Source organism: Nannobrachium achirus, assembly GCF_963921795.1.
Source record: "Nannobrachium achirus genome assembly, chromosome: 2".
Classification (NCBI taxonomy): domain Eukaryota; kingdom Metazoa; phylum Chordata; class Actinopteri; order Myctophiformes; family Myctophidae; genus Nannobrachium; species Nannobrachium achirus.
Window position 1 is genome coordinate 60,243,070 of NC_137811.1, and position 27,483 is coordinate 60,270,552.

At 44.0% G+C, this 27,483-nt stretch overlaps 1 protein-coding gene across 1 annotated transcript in view; it reads left to right on the forward strand.

Annotated features, from left to right (window-relative positions):
- Window positions 1-27,242, forward strand: part of plekhg4b (pleckstrin homology domain containing, family G (with RhoGef domain) member 4B) — a gene marked incomplete at both ends in the record, with an annotated part of 50,579 nt that extends 23,337 nt beyond the window's left edge. Inside the window, 17 exons of the mRNA XM_080743145.1 lie at window positions 331-417; window positions 1,386-1,502; window positions 3,824-3,922; window positions 4,699-4,841; window positions 5,459-5,597; window positions 6,284-6,406; window positions 7,302-7,466; window positions 9,396-10,282; window positions 13,758-14,007; window positions 16,119-16,208; window positions 17,144-17,368; window positions 19,033-19,203; window positions 19,450-19,627; window positions 21,328-21,444; window positions 23,908-24,192; window positions 24,572-24,810; window positions 27,198-27,242. Of these exons, the coding sequence (XP_080599271.1) occupies window positions 331-417; window positions 1,386-1,502; window positions 3,824-3,922; window positions 4,699-4,841; window positions 5,459-5,597; window positions 6,284-6,406; window positions 7,302-7,466; window positions 9,396-10,282; window positions 13,758-14,007; window positions 16,119-16,208; window positions 17,144-17,368; window positions 19,033-19,203; window positions 19,450-19,627; window positions 21,328-21,444; window positions 23,908-24,192; window positions 24,572-24,810; window positions 27,198-27,242 (3,360 nt within the window). The remainder of the gene's footprint in view (window positions 1-330; window positions 418-1,385; window positions 1,503-3,823; window positions 3,923-4,698; window positions 4,842-5,458; window positions 5,598-6,283; window positions 6,407-7,301; window positions 7,467-9,395; window positions 10,283-13,757; window positions 14,008-16,118; window positions 16,209-17,143; window positions 17,369-19,032; window positions 19,204-19,449; window positions 19,628-21,327; window positions 21,445-23,907; window positions 24,193-24,571; window positions 24,811-27,197) is intronic.
- Window positions 27,243-27,483: the final 241 nt, after the last annotated feature.

Sequence of the window (27,483 nt, forward strand, 5' to 3'; positions counted from 1 at the left end):
TTGGCTGCCTTCAGCTCTCTAAGCACAGAGACGTATCATCAAGTTATGATGATGGCTTACTTACTGATTTAAGAGTTGTAATTCTGCTCTCCGCAACATGTATGATTGTGTTTAAATTATGTAGTTAGTATTGTTGGGCTGTTTGTGGCAAAATAACTTGTACATTTTGTCATTATATTGTTCTCATTTCCACTGATTAGAAAACTTGTGTGTGTGTGTGCGTGTGTGTGTGTGTGTGTGTGTGTGTCCGCACTCGTGTGTGTGTGTGTGTGTGTGTGTGTGTGTGTGTGTGTGTGTGTGTGTGTGTGTGTGTGTGTGTGTGCTGCTTAGGTTTTATTACCAAATGCACTTTACTCCGTTCTCTTCCTGGTGGACAAGGAGGCAGCCATCAAACCTGAGAGAGAAATCACTGTACAGGTACCGGCAATTGAATGAATTCATTGAATTACTGCTACAGGTGCACAACGATACTCAGTGAAACTGCGTATCATAAAGACAGTTAAACATAAAGTGAAATAATACTCCAGGGAAACGCTGTAATAACACTGTATATTGCTTCCTGGTGTAACATTCAACCCCGGAATTGATGTATGACGTGTGAGACTAGTTCATAGCGACATGTCATATTTAATAACAGCACCAGTGACAATAACAACAGTGGGGTTTTCACATTCCGCTGTGGCAGTACAGCACAGTGTCTCACCAGGAAGGATACAGTCTGTGATAGGCTGTCCTTGAATCATCTGCCTGGGAGAAGCAGCCATCTTCCTATCAGGCCACGGTGAATAGAGAGAGTATCTAAACCTTTTCCCATTCTTATCAAAGTGTTTTTTATCATTTGCAATCATTTTGAGTCAACAGCCGGTGTTTGTAGCCCGATAAAATCCCATGAAGCACTACTGTACTATTATTAGAGGAAGATATTACTTATGCTATTATCTTATTATTATTTTCATATACCCTTTTCATAATCAAATCACATTTGAAGGACAATGGGTTGTCGAACTTCTAAGCCATTTGCATTTTCCTTTATTGAGGTAGCACCGGACTCTTGGCTCAGATCCCAGGCCATGCAGGAAGGGCCTTAACCATTACATCAGGACTAGGCCCAGGAATGGGTGTTGCTGTAAAAGAGTATCCATGCTCAGTTGACTTTCAGGGGATTAATAATGACTTAACCACTTTAGGAATAAATAAATAGATTTTCGATCTCTTTGAAAATATGAAAAAAGAAAATGTGAATATCCAAAAGCTCACAGTCTGTCACATTGCGACGCGCTGAGGTTGTTGATCACCTTTTTCGACGCAGTCATACTAAAAATATAAATTGGGCTTTAAAATTGCTACGGGTCAGAGCATAATGTCTGTGTTGCTCTGGTTTCTAGACGGAGCTGTTCACCTCCCTGAAGGCCCTACTGAAGCACATCGACTCCACTCAACTCACGACCGATTTGGACGGCACTTTCCACTACGACCACAGTCACTGGATCCACTTCAGACAGGTACCAGTGAACCTGGGCTCATCCATGGAACTGAGATCAAACAGTGATACAAACGTAGCCTGGAAACCAGACAGATCTGCCTGTGCAAAAACTCATACAAAACTAGACTGCACTCTGTCGAGGTGCCAACTTGCGACTAGTGCACTCGTGGCCATGTATGGCCTAGCTGTGCGCCAGCAGAGCGCGCCTTGTTATTTATATCAGGTCACACGTGTTGATGGTGGCGTCACTAAGAATGCTGGTCCGTCATTGGCTGTTGATGGTGACGTCACCAGGAATGCTGGTCCCTGATTGGCTACTGGCATAAACACAAATACATACGCAACAGATACACCGAACGCAGCACTTATGCACTCTGCTGGCGCAATTAATTACTAGAAAAAGAAGCAATTCTGGGAATTGCGAGTGTGGTTGCCTATATAGTGTAACGACCCTGCAAGAGATCAGGCCGTAACTCGCCATGCCAAGCGAGCTAGCTCTCTTGGCGTTGCGGGTTGCTTGCCTTGTCTGCTGAGTGGGGGGCTGGGGTTCGCCTCCCGTAGGAGGAGAACTGCCTCACTCAGTCTGCTAAACGCTATAATTTTGTAGCCAAAAATGTTTTTGAAGCTTGACCAATCCTTGAACTACTACCACTCCCCAGTGAACTCAATAAAGATGGAAGATGGACTGGAATCACACAATAGACTCACTATTTATAGTATAGCACCTTTTTGTATTCTAGAACTCCCTCGTTCTACCACTCCCTCGTTGAACTCAATGGACTAAAGGTCTTTGCACACTGCTGCGTTTTCCGGGCCAAATATTTGAATGAATTTCGGAACATAAAAAAAAAAAAAATCTACCTCACAATCAAGTTTGCACACTGCCGCCCGTTCCGTCTAAAATGACGTATCTTTGACGTATAACTCATTAAGAGACATGCGTCACAGTAGCATGAGGCCTTTGCATTATTACATTTAAGTTATATATTTCAAAAAATATAATCTGTAAAAAGAGGTAATTCATTTGAGTCTGAACTCTGACTGGGGTGGGAGTCTGGGCGATAGGTGGGTGGCAGGGCAGGAATGAAGGCCATGGCCGCCGTTGCCTCTCAGTTTGGCCTTGTTGTGCCCCTCAAACCAATGGCATGACTTGAGGCCACAGTTGCCTTGATGCCCCGGCTGACTGTATCACTTTTTCCTCTGTCTCTTTCTGGTCAATATATAGACAGTAGACAGTAGACTCCGGTGTCTCTTTCTTGTCATGTAGACAACAGTGTGTTTTTTGTTGAGATTCTGAAATCTTGACTCCCCCGAGTCCCCATCTTTAAACCAATTCAGTGACTTTGATTTGTGCAGGGCTGAGCATGGATCAGATTGTAAATACCATAATTTATCTATTTCACTGCAGATTAGGTTATCATCCCTAACTCTTAAATTCAACAAATTCTTTCAGTGGACTAAAATCTTGTTTTATTTGATGGCCTTTCTGCCCAGGCATTTGGCCTTTGTGCCCTCAAATAATTGACAACACCAAAGGCCAAGTGGCCTTGCCCCCAAAATGACGAAATTCCAGGCCTGGTGGGTGGGTTATTGAGCTGAGTCAGTGATCATTACAATGTCCTGATGTGAAAGAAAATATTACAAACAAATAAGTCGAAAAATAAGGTTATTATGAATATGGATAATCAAATGTAATGTTGAAAGAAAAATAAAATGTAATTTCACGTTGAAAAGGTTGCAGACCCCTGGTCTAGCAGTTTGCAAGTAGAATGTTGCAAGATGATGTTGTAAGATGATGTACTGTACGTTGTAGATGTGTTTATAATGGGGATTTCTTATAAACACTGGAGTAAAATTGATTAATCTAATGATCGTTAGACGCTAGTGGTGGGCGAAACCGTTCACCGTTCAGTAGAGCGATCGTCCGGTGAAAAACACTACATTTGATTTATGATGTGGTAAGAGAGTTCTAAATAGTATATTTTCCATCTACAAATCAAACCATTTAAGAATGTTTGTACATATAACCCAATTTGTATGTTTAGAAAAGTCAGGATTGGGGCTTTATGTATACAGTTGCTAACATTACACATTACATAGTGTGTGCAAAAATAACCTGTTGAAATCCTCATTGCACATTGGTGCATTCCTACAATGTGAATGTTGTTTGTGTTGTGAATAGTTTTTCTGTCAGTTAATTTCTAGTTAAATTCTTATCTTATGTGCTGTTCCTTTTAAATGTATTAAATGTACGCTTCACATTCTGTTTTACTTTGCGGTTCTCATTCTCTCTGTATGTCTCTCTCTCTCCCTCTCTCTCTCTCTCTCTCTCATTTACAGAGAATCGAGCCGTTTGCCAGCAGCTGCAGTGCGGCCGTCTCCTCCCTGCAGGAGTCCATCAGCTCGCTGAGCAACAGTGGCAACCTGGACTCCTCCAAGGTCAGAGCCTCTGATGTACAGTATGTACAGTATGTACAGCCTCTGATGTACAGTATGTACAGCCTCTGATGTGCAGTATGCAGTGGTTCTCAACCTGTGGGTCGGGACCCCCAGAGGGGTCCCCACATTATTTTGGGGGGGGTCCCCAGATGTTAAGCTAAATGTTACATTCAACAGTAAACTAAGCAACATACAGTATAAGTGTATAGAGGGTATCTGCACATTTCTAAAGTGACAATTTAAGGACTTTAAAGACCTTTTTAGTACCTCTGGTCAAACATTGGTCAAATTGTCAAATATTAGAGGCTGAAATTGTGAAAATAGCCGATCTAGATGCTCACAACGCCCCATGGAATAGATCGAGTCAAACTAAATGTAATGCCAACTCCTACAATTCCAAGTGCTCGTCAGGGTGGGGGGTCCCCTGTTGAAATATGATTATTTTGGGGGTCGCGGCCTGAAAAGGTTGAGAAGCATTGGTGTAAAGCACTAATTAGATTTACTTAAAGCAACATTGAACTATGTCATTAATATATCTTAGAGGAGTTGTGTGGATATAAGAAAAAAAGTTCCCCCCCTTCTGTGTTGTCTAGAAAAATTGATTTTGGGGTTTGTATTGCAACGTACACCGTGATGATGATTTTATCTCGGTGTACTTTGCAATACAATACAGGGGTCTAGCACATTGTAACAGGTAAAGACTCCTGCGTGTTACCAGCTGATACCGACCATAAGCCACTCCCGACCTACAGTACTTGTCTGTGTGTTTCACATAGGTAGTATCTGAGGTGCTGGAGCAGCAGAAGAGTCTGATGAGGCTGGTTCTGGAGGACACCCGTCTGAACAGGCTGAGGCTGGAGGGAGGGACGGTGCTGGCCCGCATCAGGAAGGAAGAGCCCTGGGAGAATGACAACTACAGGTACTGCAGGAGGACGTGCACACATAGACATCAAAGGAGGCTTGAGCCCCTGCACTTTTATCCGTCTGTAAGAATTCCCCTCTCCAGACCATGAATGCAGTTTCTAGTATGGTGAAAGAAATGCAAATGCCCTCTTTCCATGCCATAGCTGAAGGCAGCATTCAACAGAATTGCCTTGTCCAAACTCTCCTGAACTCTCCAGACACTCTTATGGTCATTGTCACGTCAGTAGCCATGCACCAGCCTTCACATCGAGGTGCTCGTACATATTATCTAAAAAGTCGAGGTAAATAGAATCAACAGTTATGTGTATCAACCAGTACAGATGAACCGCATTGAATAGCGTGAGTGAGCACTACAGTATATTCTCTGCACTGTTTACATTATAGTGTATTCATACACTAGTTACGATATACAGTATACTGATCGTAGTGACATACGGTAGCAGCAGCCCTCCCAGATGGCTACCCAGGTGTCTAAACATCTCATGGCCATATAGTCTTTTTCACTGTCTCCTGAAGACCCAGTACAGTAGCAAATACATTCAGATTTTAGTTCTAATTATACATTTTCTTAATTTTGTGTTTTTTCCATGATTACATTTTTCGTAAATCCAGGGATGCTGTGGACATGGTGCATGCGTTGTACAATCAGGTGGATGAAGAGGTCCATAAACTTGTGATTCTTTCCAACAAGTCCCAGAAGCACTTGGAGAGTCTACTGGATGTCCGCAGGTTTGAGGAGCAAACCCAGCAGGTTGGTTCCACCTTTATGCCTTAATTAATATGCACTATTTCTTACATTATGTTAGTACGTTTTTTAGATGGTCCAATGAAGAGAGCAGAGATGTTCCATTGAGAAATTAAATGACATTATATCAGTGGCTCAGGAGGTAGAGTGGCCGTTTGGGAATTGGAAGGTTCAAAGGGGCCTTTTCCACCGGCAAAATACCGGTTCGGGTTCTTTCTTCCGCCTATGGGATGAACCAGAGGTGAGCTTTTCCACCGAGAACCCAGTTGGTTTCCGAACCGTAAAAGTTGCCATCCCATAGGCGGGAGAAAGAACCCGAACCGGTTCTCTGCCGGTGGAAAAGGCCTCTGACGGTGTCCTTGAGCAAAACACTGAACCCTCTGGCATGATTAGAAGGCGAGGGAGTATGTTTTGGTACTGCAGGGCTGATTATTCTGTGGGTACATTGGGTCCATTGCTTTTGCTAAGAAGTGACGGTGTTGGACACATACAAGGTTTCCACCTGACAGTGATGAAATGGAGCTTCTTGGCAACAAACAGGCGGCACACCGGTGTGAATGTGTGCAGTCATATGAGTGTGAAGCAGGACGTTGCTGTGAAAAAGCCTCAATGCTCAGTCGAATCCTCTCTCTCTCTCTCTCTCTCTCTCTCTCTCTCTCTCTCTCTCTCTCTCTGTCTCTCTCTCGCTCCAGATCAAGCTGTGGTTCAGCATAGAGGGAGAGAAGCAGCTGGTGTCTCTGGACTCCATGACTATGTCTGTCTCTACAGTGAAGGACATGAGACAGAGCCTGGAGCAGTTCCTGGAGGAGTCTGTGGTAAATACTGTATGCCCACACATGTAGTGTCATTGTTGATGGCTCCTGTCTCTGGGAAGCACACGTGACAGCCTGCTGTCACTTGATTGATTCCCACCAGACCCTTCTCGTGTCTGCCTCCCATATGCTATCTTAACTCTTAATCTCCATCCATTTACAGAATGCCTATACATGGGCATATCGATTGGCGATTCTGGACAACCGCCTATCTGACTTAAATGGCACCACTCACATGGGTCCTCGCCAACACACACATTTTGAACTATGTAGCAGTCAGACGGATGGTTCTCGAGATGTGATTTACAGAGGAACACACTCATACTTTCACGATAGCAAATTGCAGACCTGTCTCACCGGTTCGTGCTCTGCTGGGGGTCCTCTTCCCAATCAAAGGAGTCACATGGGTCACATTCAACCTCAAATTCACTTATTTTATGCATATTGTCCCCAACTCTGAATTGTTTTAGCAGATGAATCTGATTTCATCGCAATTGATAGCCGTCCATCTACTTGTGACATGTGTTATAATTTAGATAAATGTTTTATACATTTTACCATTCATTTATTAACCGCTTTCGATGTGACATCCCTATTTTGGGAATGTCTATTTTCACTATTTTAGAAACGGGGCTATGGTAACTTATTTTTTACCACTCCCTATATCTTTCTGAAATTACGTCTTTGTTCCCAATGCACTGGAAACACCCAGAAAACAGCCACAATTCAATCTACTGTATGGACTTTCGGATGAGCTTTGGGCTGTTTTCTGTGGGTTGCCTCAATTGTAGACCAGTTTAAGCAAAGTCTATATTCATTTTATTTTAGATATATTCAATTTATTTCAGTATATATGACCATCTTGATGGTTTCAACCCTTTTCTCTATGCCTTCACAGCACCAGCAAAGGATTGGACTTCAGCTAGTGAAAGAGTCTCCAGAGTCGCTCCCCAGCTCAGCCCTGCTGGACTTTAAACAGCACCTGGGCACCGTTCTGGGCCAAATGGAGAGGAGGAAAGCTCAGCTGGACATCCTGAGCAATCTTTATGAGTTCTACGACTCGGTATGTATCCAGTCAGTTGAGGCTACAACAGGGTTCCCCAATTAGTTTTCCCCAATCATGTCTAGGGTACCAAGCCGAGGGCCACAGCATTGCAGGGGACGACGGTGGCGTCCCCGCTACTCCAGCGACAGTTCAGATATGGTCGTTGTCGGGTGAAAGTCTTGTATGTCCAAAACCGTTTGTTTTGCATTTATCATTTTAAAAATGATTTAAACTAGTGAAAACAGCCGATCTACAAGCCTTGTGTGCTTGTAGATCTGCTGTTTTCACTACTTTTGTGAGACGGGCTTGAATGATGAATCAGGGCTTTACTTTGCGAAAGAACATACAAATTTGGACCGGGCCGCCTATTGGGGAACCCTGGGCTACAACCTCACAAGGGTGGTGCTGATAATTTCATGCTGAAGCCTGATTTATTCCATTAAAAATGGGAAAGCATTAGCCTGGTTCCAGCCCATAGACCCGCCCACTCTCAGAGTGGACTGCTTCTCTGGTCTGGTGTTGAGTAAATAAATCGTCAGTTTACCGATCCGAAATGTCAGCTCCTCCAATTAGCGCAGGGGGTGGGGTGGGTCTAACGAATATCCAATCCACGCAACGATTACATTTCAGGAAGTTCACACACCAGGCAGGCAGGCACACACACGCGCTGATTCACCAAGCTGTTAATGTTGATCACATGTTTCTGGTCGCAGATCTGTGTGGAAGCAGTCACGATCACCGCGTGTCGCGCTCACTGTGCGCCGCAATCACTCGCGCGCTTGCACGCTCACACAAAAGTTCCTCCCCTGTAAATCGTTCAGACAGGGCACAGAGTCTGAAACCAGGCTAGGAAAGCCTCTGTGTCATTTTAGATTTTTGTGTTTTTAGATCTGCAATTTTTGAATGCATTTGAAAAATCTTGAAAGTTTTAGAAGGCATTTGTAATGGGCCTCAGGTCTTCATGTGGTGTTGAGTAAATAAATCGTCAGTTTACCGATCCGAAATGTCAGCTCCTCCAATTAGCGCAGGGGGTGGGGTGGGTCTAACGAATATCCAATCCACGCAACGATTACATTTCAGGAAGTTCACACACCAGGCAGGCAGGCACACACACGCGCTGATTCACCAAGCTGTTAATGTTGATCACATGTTTCTGGTCGCAGATCTGTGTGGAAGCAGTCACGATCACCGCGTGTCGCGCTCACTGTGCGCCGCAATCACTCGCGCGCTTGCACGCTCACACAAAAGTTCCTCCCCTGTAAATCGTTCAGACAGGGCACAGAGTCTGAAACCAGGCTAGGAAAGCCTCTGTGTCATTTTAGATTTTTGTGTTTTTAGATCTGCAATTTTTGAATGCATTTGAAAAATCTTGAAAGTTTTAGAAGGCATTTGTAATGGGCCTCAGGTCTTCATGTGTCACACCAAGTATACAGTAACTCTGACTTCAGTCATGTGGAGGTGTCATGGTAGGCTAATGCTGCATTCACACTAGTAGTGACAAAGCAACAGGCTTATTATAGTTAACTAAAACATATTTTTGTTAACTTAAAGCAGCACTATGTAACTTTTCCCTTCTACTCTGGGAGTATACCGCGGTGTTCCCAGACCAGTGTGGAGATATAAGCCTTCCGTCTGGTCTTTGGTCTGCCACGGGGTCTTCTCACAGTGAACCCTTGTTGTAAAAAAACAAAGTTGTCATAGAATATATTTGTAAAGTATAAAGCAGCCTCAACTGCAGTAGCCTACTGTTCGTCTGAGTCTCAGCCATAGGTATATATAGAATATCTTTGAATCATTTTTTATCAACAGAAATCTCGCATGGGGGTCCCAGGCACAACATCTTTTCAGATGGTCCTAAATATTATTATACAATATTATAAATACATAAATAAATAAATAAGCTTTGAGAGTAACTGGTCTAAGCAGAGCTCCCGTCTCGTCCTACAGGCCAGGCAGTGGATGCAGCACTGCCAGGATTACTTCCGCCAGCTGAACCTGGACAGTGATGGCGTCAGCCTCCCGCCCACCGTGATGCGAATCCTCCGAGACTATCACACCGAGGCCTCCAAGTTCTCTGTGGAGAACTTCAGCACCCTCAACGAGAAGGTGCTGTCCCTGGACAGTCCCCGGCAGCTGCAGCAGTGGAACTCGCTGTGGCTCGAGTGTCAGCGGACCAAGCAGCAGCTGGAGGAGACGTTAGCTAAAGCGGTAGCGGCGGAAGAAGAAGAAGAAGTCTCCTCAGACACCGCGGCAGACGGGCCTAGCACTCTTGCGGAAAAGAGCGGCGCTAGCGGAGTTTCCTCTTTACCTGATGTGGCTGTTTATACCAACGGGCCGGCGGCGTCGCTGGACTACGAGGATGGAAACCCGGACCCGGACGGGCCGTTCTCCAAGAGTCCCTCCAGCTCCATCTCCTCTGCCTCCCACTTCCCCTTCCCTCCGGACTGCGACGTCAAATTCAGACAGAGCCCGTCCCTGTTTGACGACACGGACAGCGACTGCACCATCGACTCGTCCGTCACCTCGCACTCTGAGCCGGTGTACTCGACCGGCGCGGCGCGGCACCGCAAGCAGCCGCTGAAGAAGATCATGAAGAAGACAATGAGCTACGAGCTGAGCCCACGGGATGGCAGTGGCGGTCACCTGGACGCCGGCCATCACGGCTACACGGGCGTCTACATCAAGGGTCTGGAGGTCACCAACAACGTGTCGGTGGAGAAGAAGCTGCAGAGGCCCGACATCCTGAGCCCCGCGTTGGGACGGAGCCGCAGCATGTCCACGCCCTCCAGGACGCACGCCAGACACTCCGACGGAGATGGCAAGAAACAGAGCAGGTGGGGGCAGGGACGTCCTGGGGGCTCAGACAGTGCACGTGTGAACTGTGCCTTTGTCCCTGAGCTCATTCAGTGAAGTAACTTGGTTTGGGTTCAACCCTCTTTTTAAAAGATTACCCAGATTACCCAAATGTGACTGTAGACAATGACGTTATGGGTTCATAGTCTGTCTGCCACCGCCTGTATCACATACTGTATCATACCATCTCTGTAACTTTTGAACTACTGTGGAAAAACATGTGTAGTCACATGGGGCCCTATGTTCCACCCGGCGCCCTACAGCGTTATGGGGCAGCGCAATTATCATCGCTATTTTCCAACCGGTCGAGTTATAATAATTGTAATGCCCAGCGCTCACATCTATCTATAAATGCGAGAAGTCTCTGCGTGTCTGCGTGTATGTAATCCGCGTATCTCGAGAACCGTTCGTCCCACCGGCTTCAGATTCGGCACGCGCGTTCTCCGCCGCGGCGCGGAGTGCAGTGCCCGGCCTCGACCCGACCCGACGCGCGTTTTTTCCGAAACGGCGCAAAACGTTCGGAATCTCCTTATGCGGAGCTGATTGTTGACATCAGGCTGTTCCGGAGGAAATCGGCGCAAGCGCTGACTCATTGTGACATCATTTCATAAAAGGCTCTGACATCGCGTACGCAACATGAGTCAACACAAAATGCCATGGTTATGTATCTCCATATATGGGCATATGGGCAGATCTCCATATGGGCTACATATATGGGCATATGGGCACTGCTGACTCATATGGGCATAAAGGGGACACAGATATATGGGCATAAATGGACGTATCGGCACAAGGGCTGACTCATACAGAGATCTCCATATAGGCTCTGACATCGCGTACGCAACATGAGTCAACACAAAATGCCATGGTTATGTATCTCCATATATGGGCATATGGGCAGATCTCCATATGGGCTACATATATGGGCATATGGGCACTGCTGACAGTATCTCCATATATGGGCATATGGGCAGATCTCCATATGGGCTACATATATGGGCATATGGGCACTGCTGACTCATATGGGCATAAAGGGGACACAGATATATGGGCATAAATGGACGTATCGGCACAAGGGCTGACTCATACTATGATAATGATCCAACGTCTATAAAATAGCCCATAGAAAAAGGCAAATAATAATTATCTATCTATAAATGCGAGAAGTCTCTGCGTGTCTGTCTGTCTGCGTGTATGTAATCCGCGTATCTCGAGAACCGTTCGTCCCACCGGCTTCAGATTCGGCACGCGCGTTCCCCGCCGCGGCACGGAGTGCAGTGCCGGGTCTCGACCCGACCCGACGCGCGGTTTTCCCGAACCGGCGAGAAACGTTCGGAATCTCCTTATGCGGGGTTGATTGTTGACATCAGGCTGTTCCGGAGGAAATCGGCGAAAGCTCTGACTCATTGTGACATCACTTCATAAAAGGCTCTGACATCACGTACGCCACATGAGTCAACAAAAAATCTCTGTGAGTGTGTATGTATGTATGTAATCCGCGTATCTCGAGAACCGTTCGTCCCACGGGCACGCGCGTTCTCCATATATGGGCATAAAATGAATGCCCCCAATCACGTACGCCACATGAGTCAACAAAAAATCTCTGTGAGTGTGTATGTATGTATGTAATCCGCGTATCTCGAGAACCGTTCGTCCCACGGGCACGCGCGTTCTCCATATATGGGCATAAAATGAATGCCCCCATATATGGGCATAAAATGGATTGCAGACAGACAGATACAGATATCTCCATATATGGACATAAATGGACAGAGGCAAACAGATGGTCAAAGATCTCCATATATGGGCATAAAATGGACGCAGACAGACAGATACAGATATCTCCATATATGGGCATAAATGGACACAGGCAAACAGATGTTCAAAACGGGTCCTATGACAACAGGTATAATGAGGTTTGCATTAAAGGGGGAACCGGCACTGTGTCTGCAACACAGTTGGAAGCACAGACAGATACTCCATATATGGGCATAAAATGGACGCAGATAGACAGATATCTCCATATCTGGGCATAAAATGGACCCAGAACTATAACTGCAGTGATCTCCATATATGGACATAAAATGGACGCCGACAGACAGACAGACAGATACAGATATCTCCATATATGGGCATAAATGGACACAGGCAGACAGATGGTCAAAACGGGTCCTAAAGGGCGGGGCATTCATTCCCTATTTACATTGTTCCGAGTTGGCCAGGTCGCCGACTAGACGCTGGGCCGCCCGAAGGGCGGCCCAGCTTCTAGTTGTATAAATACCAAATGATCTCCTCGTGCAATACTATTTTACACACACAGAAAGAAGAGTCAAAAGGCAATTGCAATAGTCTAGCACTGTCCCATTAGCATGCTACAGTATGGTAGATGCGATGCGAGAGTGAGAGAGAACTTGTTGGTGTTGGCCTTGTGTAGCATCAGGGTCTTGAACTCTGCAGTGTCGTTAGCTCTGCTGTTGCGCAGCAGAGATGACTGACATCACTGACACGTCTGGGTTCTCCAACATTAAGGCCCATTCCCACTGGGCCAGATAACAGATATCTGGAGATATTTCTCCAGATATTTTTCAATGCAAAGTGGATGGTAGATACAGATAAAAAAAACATTTGCCACAGATAAAAGTATCTGTGGCAAATATCTGTGGTATATATTTTTTTTATCTGTATCTACCATCCACTTTGCATTGAAAAATATCTGGAGAAATATCTCCAGATATCTGTTATCTGGCCCAGTGGGAATGGACCTTTACTTCTGAGACTCCTACATTCAATCCCTCATATACTGTGCAGTATGCACAACCCATAACCAAAACTGCAGTTATTTTTAGTTTAAAATGTCCCTGAGCCCTGGAGAAGACACACACTGAACACACACACACACACACACACACACACACACACACACACACACACACACACACACACACACACACACACACACACACACACACACACACACACACAGAAGCTACTGTACATAAGTGTGCACTAAAAAAATAAAGTGAAGAAGAATGAATGATTCAGCAACACATGGATCACGTTAACCGTGTAGAAACAATGCCTTGTGCAAAGAGGGTTGGTTCTTTACAACATTGCATACTATAATAATATATTACCTGTAATTATAGAATTATGGATTATGGATCCGGGCTTTTAACCCGATTATTTGATTTATCTTTGTAATCAATTAAGACAACATGGTTACGTGTTTTTTTTTAAGTACACAACCACATTAATATCCTAATTTGTTTACCTGACAGTCCAAAACACAACTCATTTTATATTATGGAACACATTGCTTGTAATCAATTACGAATTTCATTGTACTTCACCTTGACCAAGGACAAGCGTTCATGGGAAGTTGTAAATGTAAATATCGCATACCTTTTTTAAATCGTCTCACACCGCATGCACAACATCTGTTTTCTGGCGCAACAGCAAAGTCCAGCACATCATGGACGAGATGATCGCCACGGAGAGGGATTACGTGCGGTCGCTCGGCTACATCATCGAGCACTACTTCCCCGAGATGCAGCGGCTGGACCTGCCGCAGGACCTGCGGGGGAAGCGCAGCGTCATCTTTGGGAACGTGGAGAAGCTGTGTGACTTCCACGGCCAGTACTTCCTGAAGGAGCTGGAGTCGTGCGCTCACGCCCCGCTGTCCGTCAGCAGCTGCTTCCTGAGACATGTGAGTTGTGAGATGGAGTACGCAGGGACGTGCTGGCCATTGGGAAAAGCGGGACAACTCCCGAACAGCCGGTTCATCTCCAGGGCGGTCCATTAGGAAAAAATAAATAAAAAAATGTCGGCCTTCGTTCCATTTTGGGGGCTGTGCGGCCAACAAAGTAAATTGTCACTGTCGGGCAGAAACCTCGTATCTCCAAGTTTCAAATTTATACATTTTTTCGCAAAGCAAAGCCCTGCTTAATCATACAAGGCCGTTGCACAAAAGTAGTGAAAACAGCAGATCTACAAGCACACAACGCCTCGAGGCGTTGTGTGCTTGTAGATCGGCTGTTTTCACTAGTTTAAATCATTTTTAAAATGATAAATACAAAACAAACGGTTTTGGACATATAAGGTTTCCACCCGACAACGACTAAATCTAACTAAAAATAAATAAATGAGGGCCTCTCCAACTCTTTTTCCCGGGCTGAATCAGGGGCCCAGCACGTCCCTGGGAGTATGTGCCTGTGTCTCTCTCTGTGGTGGGCCAGGATGGGACCATATGAAAATGTCATATCACGCTTATTGTGACCAAAATAATCGCGATGTAGGATATTATCGTGATAATCAAAATCCATTATCCTGGAGCAAATGTCTTTGCCCAAAAAATAGCAGACCTACAACGCGTCGCGACGCCACATGTTGTGAGCTTGTAGATCGGCTATTTTTTTGGCAAAGACATTTGATAGAGTGAAAAAAGTACTTATCAAGTATGTATACAAGTATGTATATTATAAGTACCTTTTACCAATTATAGAGGGTTTAAGTGGTACCGGATATGCAGCTCGGCAAATAAAAGGTGAATTGATCCCAGTGCGTGACGGAGGACAATATCACGATAAATAAGTTTGCCAAGAAATTGCAGATCTACATGCTCGTTGTGGATCAAGTGGATCAAAGGTCCCAGCTTCACTTCAGAGAGATATTACACATGTTCAACAGGGATATGGGACAATATGTGACGTGGCACAGAAATTGCAGTTTACGATATTATCGCGATAATCAAAATATCCCCAACATCCATTATCCTGGGCTGGAACATTTGCCAAAAAATAGCAGATCTACAAGCTCACAACGCATCGCAATGTGACGCGTTGTCAGCTTGTAGATCGGCTATTTTCTGGCAAAGAGATGTGGTAAAGAATGAAAAAAAAAGACTGTATCGAGTACGATATTTCTAGGTCCGTTTTACCAATTATAGAGGGTTTAAGTGGTACCGGATATGCAGCTCGGCAAATAAAAGGTGAATTGATCCCAGTGCGTGACGGAGGACAATATCACGATAAATAAGTTTGCCAAGAAATTGCAGATCTACATGCTCGTTGTGGATCAAGTGGATCAAAGGTCCCAGCTTCACTTCAGAGAGATATTACACATGTTCAACAGGGATATGGGACAATATGTGACGTGGCACAGAAATTGCAGTTTACGATATTATCGCGATAATCAAAATATCCCCAACATCCATTATCCTGGGCTGGAACATTTGCCAAAAAATAGCAGATCTACAAGCTCACAACGCATCGCAATGTGACGCGTTGTCAGCTTGTAGATCGGCTATTTTCTGGCAAAGAGATGTGGTAAAGAATGAAAAAAAAAGACTGTATCGAGTACGATATTTCTAGGTCCGTTTTACCAATTATAGAGGGTTTAAGTGGTACCGGATATGCAGCTCGGCAAATAAAAGGTGAATTGATCCCAGTGCACGATGGAGGACGATATCACTGTCAATTAAATCTACACAATATGAGTATCGTGAGAGTTTTTTTAGCACGATAATAACGATTATCGTCCCGCCGCTAGTGTTCAACTGTCACCTCTTTCAACCCCCGCTCCAGCCCCAAATCACATTATTGTCATTTGACTGTGCCTGAATTCCACCGCGTATTACCTCACCGGACCTCAAAGTCAGGGAAACCAGCGCGAGGAGAATCGAGATTACGTGACCTCTGCCGTGCCACCTCTCTCGTCGACCCGCCAGCTGAACGGTTCACAGTGTGTGACGGAGCATGCCGAAATGTGTGTGTACCTTTTACTGTAGTCTGTGTTGTAACTTGTTATTCTTGTGTGCAGGAGGATCAGTTTGGAATGTATGCTCTGTACAGCAAGAATAAGCCGCAGTCAGATGCCCTGCTCAGCAGCCATGGGAACGAGTTCTTTAAGGTGCGTACTGCTGCTCTGTGAAATGGCTCTGGTTACATTTGAACCCCTGCCGTGACAGCTTCCAGGATCATCTGTCCTGGCTGGAACGTCAAATGTTGTCCATAAGAAATGCAGAATGAATAAATCACTGGCACATAATGAAAAACCAGTTTACAACGGAAGGGAGAAGTGCGTGGATCTGATGGCTCGTATGACAGGTGGGGCAGGTAAAAGTAAATTAAAAAAAGAAAAATTGTTGTAAAACTGTTGTATGATCAAATAGGGCGTTTATTTACAAAAAAAAGACAAAAAAATAGATTATGGAGACAAGAGGTTTCTGCCTGACAGCAGCGAATTGATTGAATAATTGATATGAAATATAGTCGCAGGGACCTGCAGAGAATGTTAGAGAGGCAGGGGCTGACAAGCACGTTGTGAGCTTGGAGGTCGGCTCTCTTCGGTACTTGATACCACACTGAACTAACTTTTGAATGCTGCCTTCAGGTATGGCATGGATAAAGGGCTTTTGCATTTCTTTCACCATAGTAAAAACTGCATTCATGGTCAGGAGAGGGCACTTTTTAAGCCCCAATGTTCCCCCCCCCCCCCCCCCCCCCTCCCCCCCCTTTTTCTGCTTTTGTAATTGATTTCATCCTATGTAAAGTTCTATCCGTCTGATCCGTCTGTCTTTCAATGTTATATGAGATACATAAAATGGTTCCTGTGTAAATAAGCCGTAAAGCTTACTAGGATCTCCTTTTAGTTGACCTTGTACCAGTGATTTGTGCTGTTATGAAACTGTACTTTTTCCTATTGCAAACTTCTAATAAATTCTTCAATCAATCAATCAATCAATCAATCAATCAATCAATCAATAAATGTGTGCACCAGATTCGCAGCTCAGCTACTAATAGAAATCCTCCCCCCCTCCCCCCCCTCTCTCTCCCTCTAACCAGAACAAGCAGATGGAGCTGGGCGACAAGATGGACGTGGCGTCCTACCTGCTGAAGCCCATCCAGAGGATGAGTAAGTACGCGCTGCTGCTGAAGGACCTCATCAAGGAGTGCAGCCAATCCCAGGAGCAGGAGCTCAGTGACCTCCGCACCGCGGAGGAGATGGTCAAGTTCCAGCTTCGCCATGGCAACGACCTGCTGGCCATGGACGCCATCCAGGGCTGTGATGTACGTACAGTAGCACGCACAGTTCTGGGCCCTGCTGGGTGCAAGGATTCACTTCAATTATTTTGTGCTTTAACCATTGAAAAATAGCGGATATACAAGCTCACAGCGCGGCACCGAGTGCCGCGCTGCGAGCTTGTAGATCTGCTATTTTTGAAAAGTCGTGAAAATGTGCGCAAGTCTTGGAATATTTCAAATCCTTCTAAGGTTTTTGGAAAGACCTATGTTTTCTATGTCAGTGGTGCTCAAACTTTTTCATGTGAAGGACCCCCAAAATGATATGTATTTGGCCACGGACCCCCATCTCAAAATATTTAGTTCCAGGGAAGCAAAATTTGAGTTACAAATGTTCACTTAAAAAAATACATAGGCTTAGGCTATATTCAAAGATTTGCACACATTTTCACGACTTAAAAAAATAGCAGATCTACAAGCTCGCAGTGTGGCACTCGGTGCCGCGCTGTGAGCTTGTATATCTGCTAATGTGTAAAATAATTAAGGCTCCTCCACCTTGGGCCCTAGTAACCCAGTCCCACTCCCCCCCCCCTTGTGACGCCCCTGTCCACGCACACACACAAACGTACATGCACACGTGTGCACAGAGTGACACACATGTGCAGTTCACACAATGTCAAGTTCACACAATGTCAACATTGTCTCATTCCCCTTCATTGTCAAGTACAGTGTGCCGTTTTAAAAATAGATTATATAACTGATTCTGCATGAAACTAGATTATGCTGAGTGGACAGCATGGCCATCACGCTGAAAAGGTTGAGCTTTAATGACTTACTGTAACAAGTGTTGTAAGACAGTGGTTCTCTGACGTTTTAATTTCAAGGACGATGTAGTACAATATATACTGTACAAAATGGAACCCGATGGACCCAGTAATGCTGCATTGTCTAGCGTGTCTGTAGCTGAGTTGCTGTTGAAGTGTTGATCACACGCTTGTTGACGTTGATCGTGATTCTGGCGTGCGAAGAAAAGTGTAAATATCGGAAAATATAAAGCCTGGCTTTAAAAAAATACTGAACTGCCTGGCAGAAACTATTATTTCCCCTCAATTACAAGCAGGAATTGTGTGGAGAGAAAAAGCGAGTCGTTTTGTAGCTGCAGTTGAAGACAGATCAACTTCGATTAGTTTCTTTGTAGCCTTTGTTGCAGCTACAAACTTCAGGAGTCACTTTTCATCTTCATGCCGATGGCTTCCATTGACAATGAATGATGGCCTGTCACTTTGTTGCTGGCAGTCTGAACCCAGCATAAGGGTCCATTTGGTTCCATTTGCACACTCTCAGAGTTACAGACCTATATCTTCCGAGCTCAAAGAACCGAGGGACCCTGGACCCCACTTTGAGAACCACTGTATACGGTGTTCTGATAAGGTCAAGGACAAATAATTACTTTAATAGAGGAATTCTGTTCTATAGCCTAATGTGTCTGTTCCTTACTTGATTGACAACACAAGACGATGGTGCCAGTTTAAAACCACCTTATGGAAAATGTATTATCCTCCCACAAGGCTGAATGTCATGTAGGATTGGTATGGCACGACTCTGTACAATGACAAGAAGGCAATCGTCATTAACCCTAGTGCTGTATGTGTTGTACAGTGAGGGCCATTGTTCTCTCTGACGCATGCATGCGCCCCTGGTTTCCTCCCCAGGTGAACCTGAAAGAACAGGGTCAACTCCGCTGTCAGGATGAGTTCATTGTCTGGTGCGGCCGCAGGAAATACCTTCGGCACGTCTTCTTGTTTGAAGACCTCATCCTCTTCAGCAAGACCAAAAAGATCGAGGGAGGATATGACTTTTACATCTACAAACAGTCTTTCAAGGTGAGAATGTTGGTATAAACAAAAGAGTTTCTAATTTTATGTCCTCTTTTCTGAATGCCGAATGATCTTTTTCGCAAACAGAACGTTACCATTGCGTATTTAACTCATTGATGACTGCCCCGAAATATGTGCTGTGATTTTCTTACCTTTTAATCCATGCTGTTTAACAAGGAAGTAAACAGCAGAAAGTGGCCACAGAGCGCCCCCCAAAAAATATATCCCTCTCCTATCCTCTCCTCTCCTCAGACGGCAGAAATAGGTATGACAGAGAACGTGGGCGACAGCGGCCTGCGCTTTGAGATCTGGTTCCGTCGGAGGAAGTCCCAGGACACGTTCATCCTCCAGGCCAGCTCTGCGGAGGTGAAGGCCGTGTGGACCGCCATCATTGGAAAGATCCTCTGGAGGCAGGCGCTCAGGAACAGGGGTGAGAAATACCTTCAGTTCCTACGTTCGTTTCACTGTGCTTTTTCTGACAGCAATCAGGATCCTGGCCTGAGACTCACCTTGATTAGTGGAACGAGGGAGTCTTAGTTGACTACTAATCTCTTAGTCGAATGATAAAAAAAATAAATGATATATATATATATATATATATATATATATATATATATATATATATATATATATGTATATGTATATATATGTATATGTATATGTATGTATGTATATATATATATATATATATATATATATATATATATACATATATACATATATATATATATATATATATATATATATATATATATATATATATACATATATATATATATATATATATATATATATATATATATATATCCATTATATAATTTTAGAGAGAGGTCAGTCAGTCAGTCAGTCAGTCAGTCACAAATGCATTTCCACCTTTATCTCTTCAGCAACCGTTCCTCCAGGCCATGGGATCTGTAACCCCACACCCACCAATCTCACAGTTAGGAATGTTGCAGTGTCTCTCTCTCTCTCTCTCTCTCTCTCTCTCTCTCTCTCTCATGTGGTTTGCCTGCATGCACGGGTCACTCATGCACCGGGTGCATTTGATGTGTGTCTTATCTTCCGACGGGTATGGCAAAATTATGTAGAGCAAGCGCATACATCCTCATACTTCTATTCACCTAATTTAGCTGTTAAATTATTTGTATCCATCAAAAAATATACACTCCTCCATGGGCTGCTCCTTACATTATGATGCCCCCACATATTCTCACGCACGCACCAGTTACAGTTACTTTCTCCATAACCCACACTCTGCACATAAATTGGAGCACATATCTTCAAACGGGTAAGGTCTAGTATATATATACACACACACACACACACACACACACACACACACACATACATACCGGTACACACACACACACACACACACACACACACACACACACACACACACACACACACACACACACACATACATACATGTATGTATATATACATACACGTAATAATAATAAAAATTACTTTTCGATGATTTGACTGAGATATTGTCCTAATTTGTTATATTAATTAACAAATACAAAAATACAAAAAACAAGCAAGTTATAAGACATTAACACATCGGACGCCCACGTGGTTAACGTGTCTTAATTTGCTGGTGCCCATGGCAACGCGTCATTTTACCTACCGGCGAGAGTACTGGCGAGAAAAGTAATCCGAGTAAATGTAATCCGAGTATGTCCTGTTTATTTCGCGAAAATCTTTTCTTTCAGTCAGGACCGTTTTTTATCATTTCTAAGCCACAGTGTTTGTGTTACGGCAGGTAGAAGAGGCTGCCGTTTTGAAATGAAAGTGATTTAAAAGCTAGATTAGGAGAAAACAGCATTTTTGTGCAGCCGCTAAACAGGAAGTCAACGAGACACACAGCACGTCCGGGTGACGTAATTGCGCGCTGCATGTTGGGAAATGGAGTTTGTTTCATCACCGCGGTAGCCAAGTGCAGTAGCTACAGTACAGTATAGTTTACTGTACAACGCGTCAAATGCGTCGTGGGCCTCCAGCGACATCAAAGAAATTGACTTGTAGACACCACGTGGGCATCCGATGTGTTAAGCACCAATAGTTTTTAATTGCTGAAAGGTTGTGTTCTTTTAATTAATGGACACGTGTGTTTCTACGCTGCAGAGTTGCGCATGCAGGAGATGGTTTCCATGGGGATCGGTAGTAAACCCTTCATGGACATCAAGCCCAGCGATGCAGCCATCAGTGACAGGGCCATCGACTACATCATGAAGGGCTCGGGTAAGCCAGGGGCTCCCACACGTATTCATTGTGTCAAGGACCGCCAAATTGAAATGTATTTGGCCAGGGACCCCCGTCAGGAAATATGTTGTGCCAGGTATCCCCCATACAAGATTTGTGATGTTAATGCCTAGAATTATTGAATGCTTTAACCAGTGAAAAATAGCAGATATACGGTACAAGCTCACAGCGCGGCACCCTGCTATTTTTGAAAAAGTCGTGAAAATGTGTGCAAATCTTTGAATATATGTATTTTAAAAGAGAACGTGTGTAACTCAAATTTTGCTTCTGGGTGGTCCCTGGAACTAAATATTTTGAGATGGGTGTCCTTGGCCAAATACATGTAATTTTGGGGGTCCTTCACATGAAAAGGTTTGAGAACCACTGACATAGTAGTCTCTCAAGAACAGACTAACTGAGCTCCATGTGTGAAAAGGACCTTTTCTTTGACGATGGCTTGCCAGATTGCTGACATAGAAACATAGGTTTTTCAAAAAACCTTAGAAGGATTCAAAAGATACTTATAGAATCAGGTCAAAATTCTAATTTTCACAATTTTTCAAAAATAGCAGATCTACAAGCTCGCAGCGCTGTGAGCTTGTATATCTGCTATTTTTCAATAGTCAAAGCATACAATAATGATACACAATACTGTGTACAATGTTTCACAAATATGTTAAAACTTAAAAAAAAAGAAAGAAAGAAATAGTAGATCAAGCTTGTAGATCGGTTATTTTCAAATAGCCAATGTATAAATGTATATAGGGTTAAAGTGAGAACAACTGAGGTCGGTCGTCTCAGGCATTGACACTAAGGCTTGCCCACCTGCCCCCGGTAGGTAAATAAAACTTTATGGCAGCTGGCAGGTGGAGTTTACTTTCAGGTTGCCCGACCGGGCAAGTGCTTGTTTGTGCGGGGATGCAACCGTCTATAAACACAACACCAGATATAATGTGCTGTTTTCACTGTTGCTACACTTAAAAATATAGGTATGAAAAATAGGTGTGAACCATATTCATATTCAATCATAGCTATGTAGGAATTTGGATTAAAAATTAGGTATGACATTTTTTATCACACAGCCCCCGGAAGTAAAACTAAATAAGTGTTAAATTGAACGGTAATTCAAATTTTACCAATCATTTTATAATGGACGATTCGATTTTTACTTACGAAGGGCAAGTACCTCTGAGACCTTAGTGTCAACCCCTGCGTCTATTACGATCTCTGTCTGTGGGATCTCTCCGTCTCTCTTTCTGATTGTCTTTCTAAGTTTAACCTTTTCCTTAAAGCAAAATCATCTTCCATTACTTGTCTGTGAGATCTGGTTCTGTTTAGGTAGGTCGAAGATTATGGCGATACAACGTAGCAAAGAGTAGTATTAAAACAACACAGGCCAAATGTCATGTCATGTCATCCAGATCTAAATCAGTTCCTTTCTTGTTTATCTTAACTGACCCTCCGACCACATGTAAAGAGATAATCTTCAAATCACATTACCTCTCTTTCTTGGGGAACCAGGAATTCTCTAAATAAGAGGGATTCGTAATGACTTCCGGGAACTACCACAGGAATTTTCGAAAAACAAAATCCAACCACTTCAAGCAGTGGTCGGAAAGCCAAACAGGTTTTGAGATGTTTTCAGGGTTGTGGTCTCAGGACAATTTGAATGGAGGAATGCTGTGTAATTTATACTGAGTCATGATGAGCAGTGGTGGGAAAAGTACACATTTTTTTAATTAGGTAAAAGTATCAATAATGTAAATGTAGTAATACTGTTAAGTAGAAGTCCACAATTCAACGTTTACCTTACTTGGGTAACGCAAGACTACATTCCCCCAAATAATCATTTTATGTCAATCAACCACACAAGAAGTGATTTAATGATAGCTTCCTGTGTGATTCATCTTTTTTTTTTTTTTTTCACTCCGCACTGCTTTCCACTGTGAGGTGTTTATGATCGGGGTCTTCAACAGGGGGTCCTCAGAGTTACTACAGGGGGTCCTCCAAATCTTTGTGTGATAGGAACTTGTTTTTCCCCCTTTCTTATATTAACCACTTAAACACTAGCATCCATATTCTGAGAACTTTAGCCAAAAATAGCAGATCTACAAGCTCACAACGCCTGCGGTTGTGAGCTTGTATATTGGCTATTTTTGTCAAAGGGCTTTGGAGGGGGTAAATAGCAGACTAAGTACAGAGTGAAAGGACAAGTTTATTAAGTATTGACGGTTCAAGTGGTTAAATGGCTGAAAACACACATTAACATGAATCCAAAATACACTGTTGATCGTGCTGTCAAACAATGTAACTATATCTATGAACAGATTGTGGGGCCCCCTGCTTAATCTCTCTCTCAACTAAGGGGTCCTTGGCCTGACAATGTTGAAGACCCCTGGTTTATGACGCACTAAATGGCACTCTGACGCCTCTGTTCGTCTCGTCTCCTTTACTTTGACGCAGAGTGTCGAACCCGGGCGTCCATCGCCGTGTCCTCGTTCGACCACTCCGCCTCGTTCAAGAGGCCGCACTCCACCATCTCCACCAGCAGCACCTCGTCCTCCAGCAGCCACTCGTCCTCCTCCCTGCTGGGCTCGCTCAACCTCCACCTCTACCCCTCGCCCTCCCACCCCCACCCTCACCCCCACCCCTACCCGGCGGGCAGCGCGCCCTCCTTCGCCCACTGGCCCTACGACTGCATCGAGGAAGACGAGTTGGAGCAGGACCCTGGGAGCCAGCCTTCCATGCGTGAGTGACTGAACCTCCACCACACTCACACTGTTTCATTTCGAGGATTAGAGGCTGAAAATGTGAAAATAGCATATCTACATGCTCACAACGCATCGCAACGCGAGGCGTTGTGAGCATGTAGATCTGCTATTTTCACAATAGAACCGTGTTATACAAAATATAATGCCTCAACTCTTAGTGCTCGTCAGGGTGGGGGGGGGGGGATCCCCAGTTATAATATGATGATTATTTTGGGGGTCGCGGCTTGAAAAGGTTGAGAACCACTGTTTTACACTAACCCGGGTCAGTTCCACTCCTCGCGTTACAGTCCAGTGACAGTGTGTGTGTGTGTGTGTGTGTGTGTGTGTGTGTGTGTGTGTGTGTGTGTGTGTGACAGTTACAGAGAGCTCAGAGGTGTCCAGTGACAGTGTGACGGGGATGAGTGCCACGTCGGCTCCCGTTCTGGACCCATACAACAACAACAACGACGACGACGACGACGACCCCTCGCCCTCTTTCCTGTGCGACCCCTCCCCTCCCTCCACCTCCACCCCCTCCTCCTCCTCCATGGCCCCTCCTCCCCTGTTCCAGGAGGACCAGGACCTCCAACCCCAAGGCACAAAGTACATCACAGCAGTAAGTATTTTATTGTTCAACTATTAGGGTCGATTCATACTCCACTTTTAGAGCCTAATTTATTTCGGTTCGTCTCTGTCTAAACTATGATATGGTGACATTCGGAGCCAAATTAATGACCCCCCCCCCCCCCCCTGATCCTCTGAATGACGCCATATCATAGTTTAGACAGAGCCGAACCGAAATAAACTCGGCTCCTTATTAAAGTATGAATTGACCCTTAGAATCCAATATTCAAGAAAAAAAAAAGGCTAATCTACAAGCTTACACAACGTGTCGCATTGCAAAGAGTTGTGAGCTTTCCCTATTGAAATTGGGCCTAAGTCATTAATTCACTCGTCTACTTTTGTACATCCCGTGGAGACGGAGAGTCCTTTGATGTCTTGGGTGAAAAAGGGCAACAGGGAAACGGATTTCAGAAAGTTTGGAACATTCAGGACCAGTGTTGTACCCGAACGCGTTCAATGAACGATCGTTCATGAACGATCGTTCATGAACACGTTCATAATTTGGGCGAACGTGAACAGAACGTTCTTTGTTTTCGCTTGATGAACGATATTGTCGAACGCGTTCATTCTGACGTCCGTGAACGGCGTACGTCGGCCCGTTCATGCGGTGGTCCGCGGTCGTCTGTCCTCTCGTCTCTCTTTTCATTCACATGTTCCAATAGCACGCACTGCAGCAGCTGCAGGCTCGCAGACCTCGCGAACGTTGATATGCGGTGCTGTCTGCAGCTGGGTGCTTCTCATCACATGAAGCCCTGTGAATCTCCTCCTCGTTACGTCTCGCAAGTAAACCCTGACTATACTTTGTCGTATGATGTGTGTTCTGTGTTGCGCGCCGAAAATAGCTGATCTGCAAGCTCACAACGCGTTGCGTCAATGAGACAATGTGAGATTGTAGATCAGCTATTTTAAACAACACGGAAACATGCTGTGCGTGACGTTTAGAAACTTCTGCCTTCAGCCCTTCACAATAAAGGTGCAGGACGACTGGGCACTGGGCACCTAAATATTGTGGGCATATTGTGGATGAAATTGTTGTGTGGTTCTTTATGGGCTGTGTCAATAACTTTGACAAATAATAGCTTGCAGCAACGTCTAAAAAAAAAGAATAATTTGAATAGCCAAAAGTATAAAAATATTATGGTTAAAAAAAAGAAAGAAAACTAAAAAGAACTAAGTTTTGGGGAACCATGAACTTTAGTTCAAAATGTAGAATTATGAACTAGTTCATTTTAGAAGTTTTGAACTTGAACTTGTTCATTGTCAAAGTGAACTTTCCCCCACCACTATTCAGGACATTGTTTTATTATTTACAACCTGAGAATGTTATTTAACCAAAAGTGCAGATGATTCAAGTTTTCATCAGTAGAGGGCGCTGTGACTACTATCACTGAGTGTGAATTAATGTGTTTTCCACATCAGTCCTGTCCAAAAACAGTTGAACAGATTGTGTATTTTCAGTTAGTAGGCTATGTTCAGAACAATTTGGGTTGATTTTACCCAAAGTACTACAATAGTAGTAAAAGCTCAATATTTATTTGAATCATGTTCCAGCTTGCTGTTGATATTTGACATGCATTGATGATCTCCCTACTATTATAGGATAATTAAATCAACGTTTGGAGTGGATATATATGCTGTGTACTGTTTCTATTCATTCATGCACATTGACCTAAACAGCTCCACCAACATTCTCTCACTAACCATCCAGTTGCACAGTGGTGATTACCTCAAGGTTCAAGCTTGTGCTTTATTGTTATCTTGTGTACAGGTACATTATTTTATTTTTTCAGCTTCCTTCAGATAATTGCTGCAGCATAGGTAATAATAACAACAACAACAACAACAACAATAATAATAATAATATAGATAATACAAAGAAAGAGAGTGCAAAACAGAGAAAAAAGATTGTTGTACACTTACATAATTATAATCTTGGTATATTTTTTATATATATGTATACAGCACCAAGCATTTATATAGGCTATGTAACAGCATTTTTTCAGTAGGTATCCCTTTGCTTTATGTAAACAACTTCACAGTATCTTCTATATTTGTGGTTCTCAATCTTTTCTGGCCACGACCCCCAAAATAATCACATTTGAACTGGGGACCCCCCACTCTGACAAGCACTTGTGAATTGTAGGAGTTGAGGCATTACATTTCGATTCCACAGATAAATAGCCTATTGTGAAAATTACAAGCACACAACATCTGGCAACGCTTGTAGATCTGCAAATATATATTTTTTTCTTTCTAGTCTTAAAAGTCCTTGAATTGTCACTTCACTGTCATCTGGGACCCCCCCCAAATCATGTGGGGACCCCCCAGGTTGAGAACCTCCGTTCTCACGCAGCACCATTTTGTTGTTGTTTTCTGTAGAGCAAGACTTCTCATATAGAACTAGGCCTCTCCACAGTGGTCTGAATGAGAGCTCAGTAAGTAAATGGTCTGGCCAGGGTTCATCTGGTGTTGTTCCGTTTGGTCACAGCTTTAATTGCTATGCTAACGACTGTGTGGAGCTAGCTGCTGTTTGTCTGGCCTGACTCTACTAATCTGTGCTGTGAAAATGCATCTTGTTGGGATCTCTGGCTGTGTGTTGCCTGATAACCTGTTGAGTGTTCTCACCCCCCCAAAATGATTTATTTTCTATCATTTACACATGAAG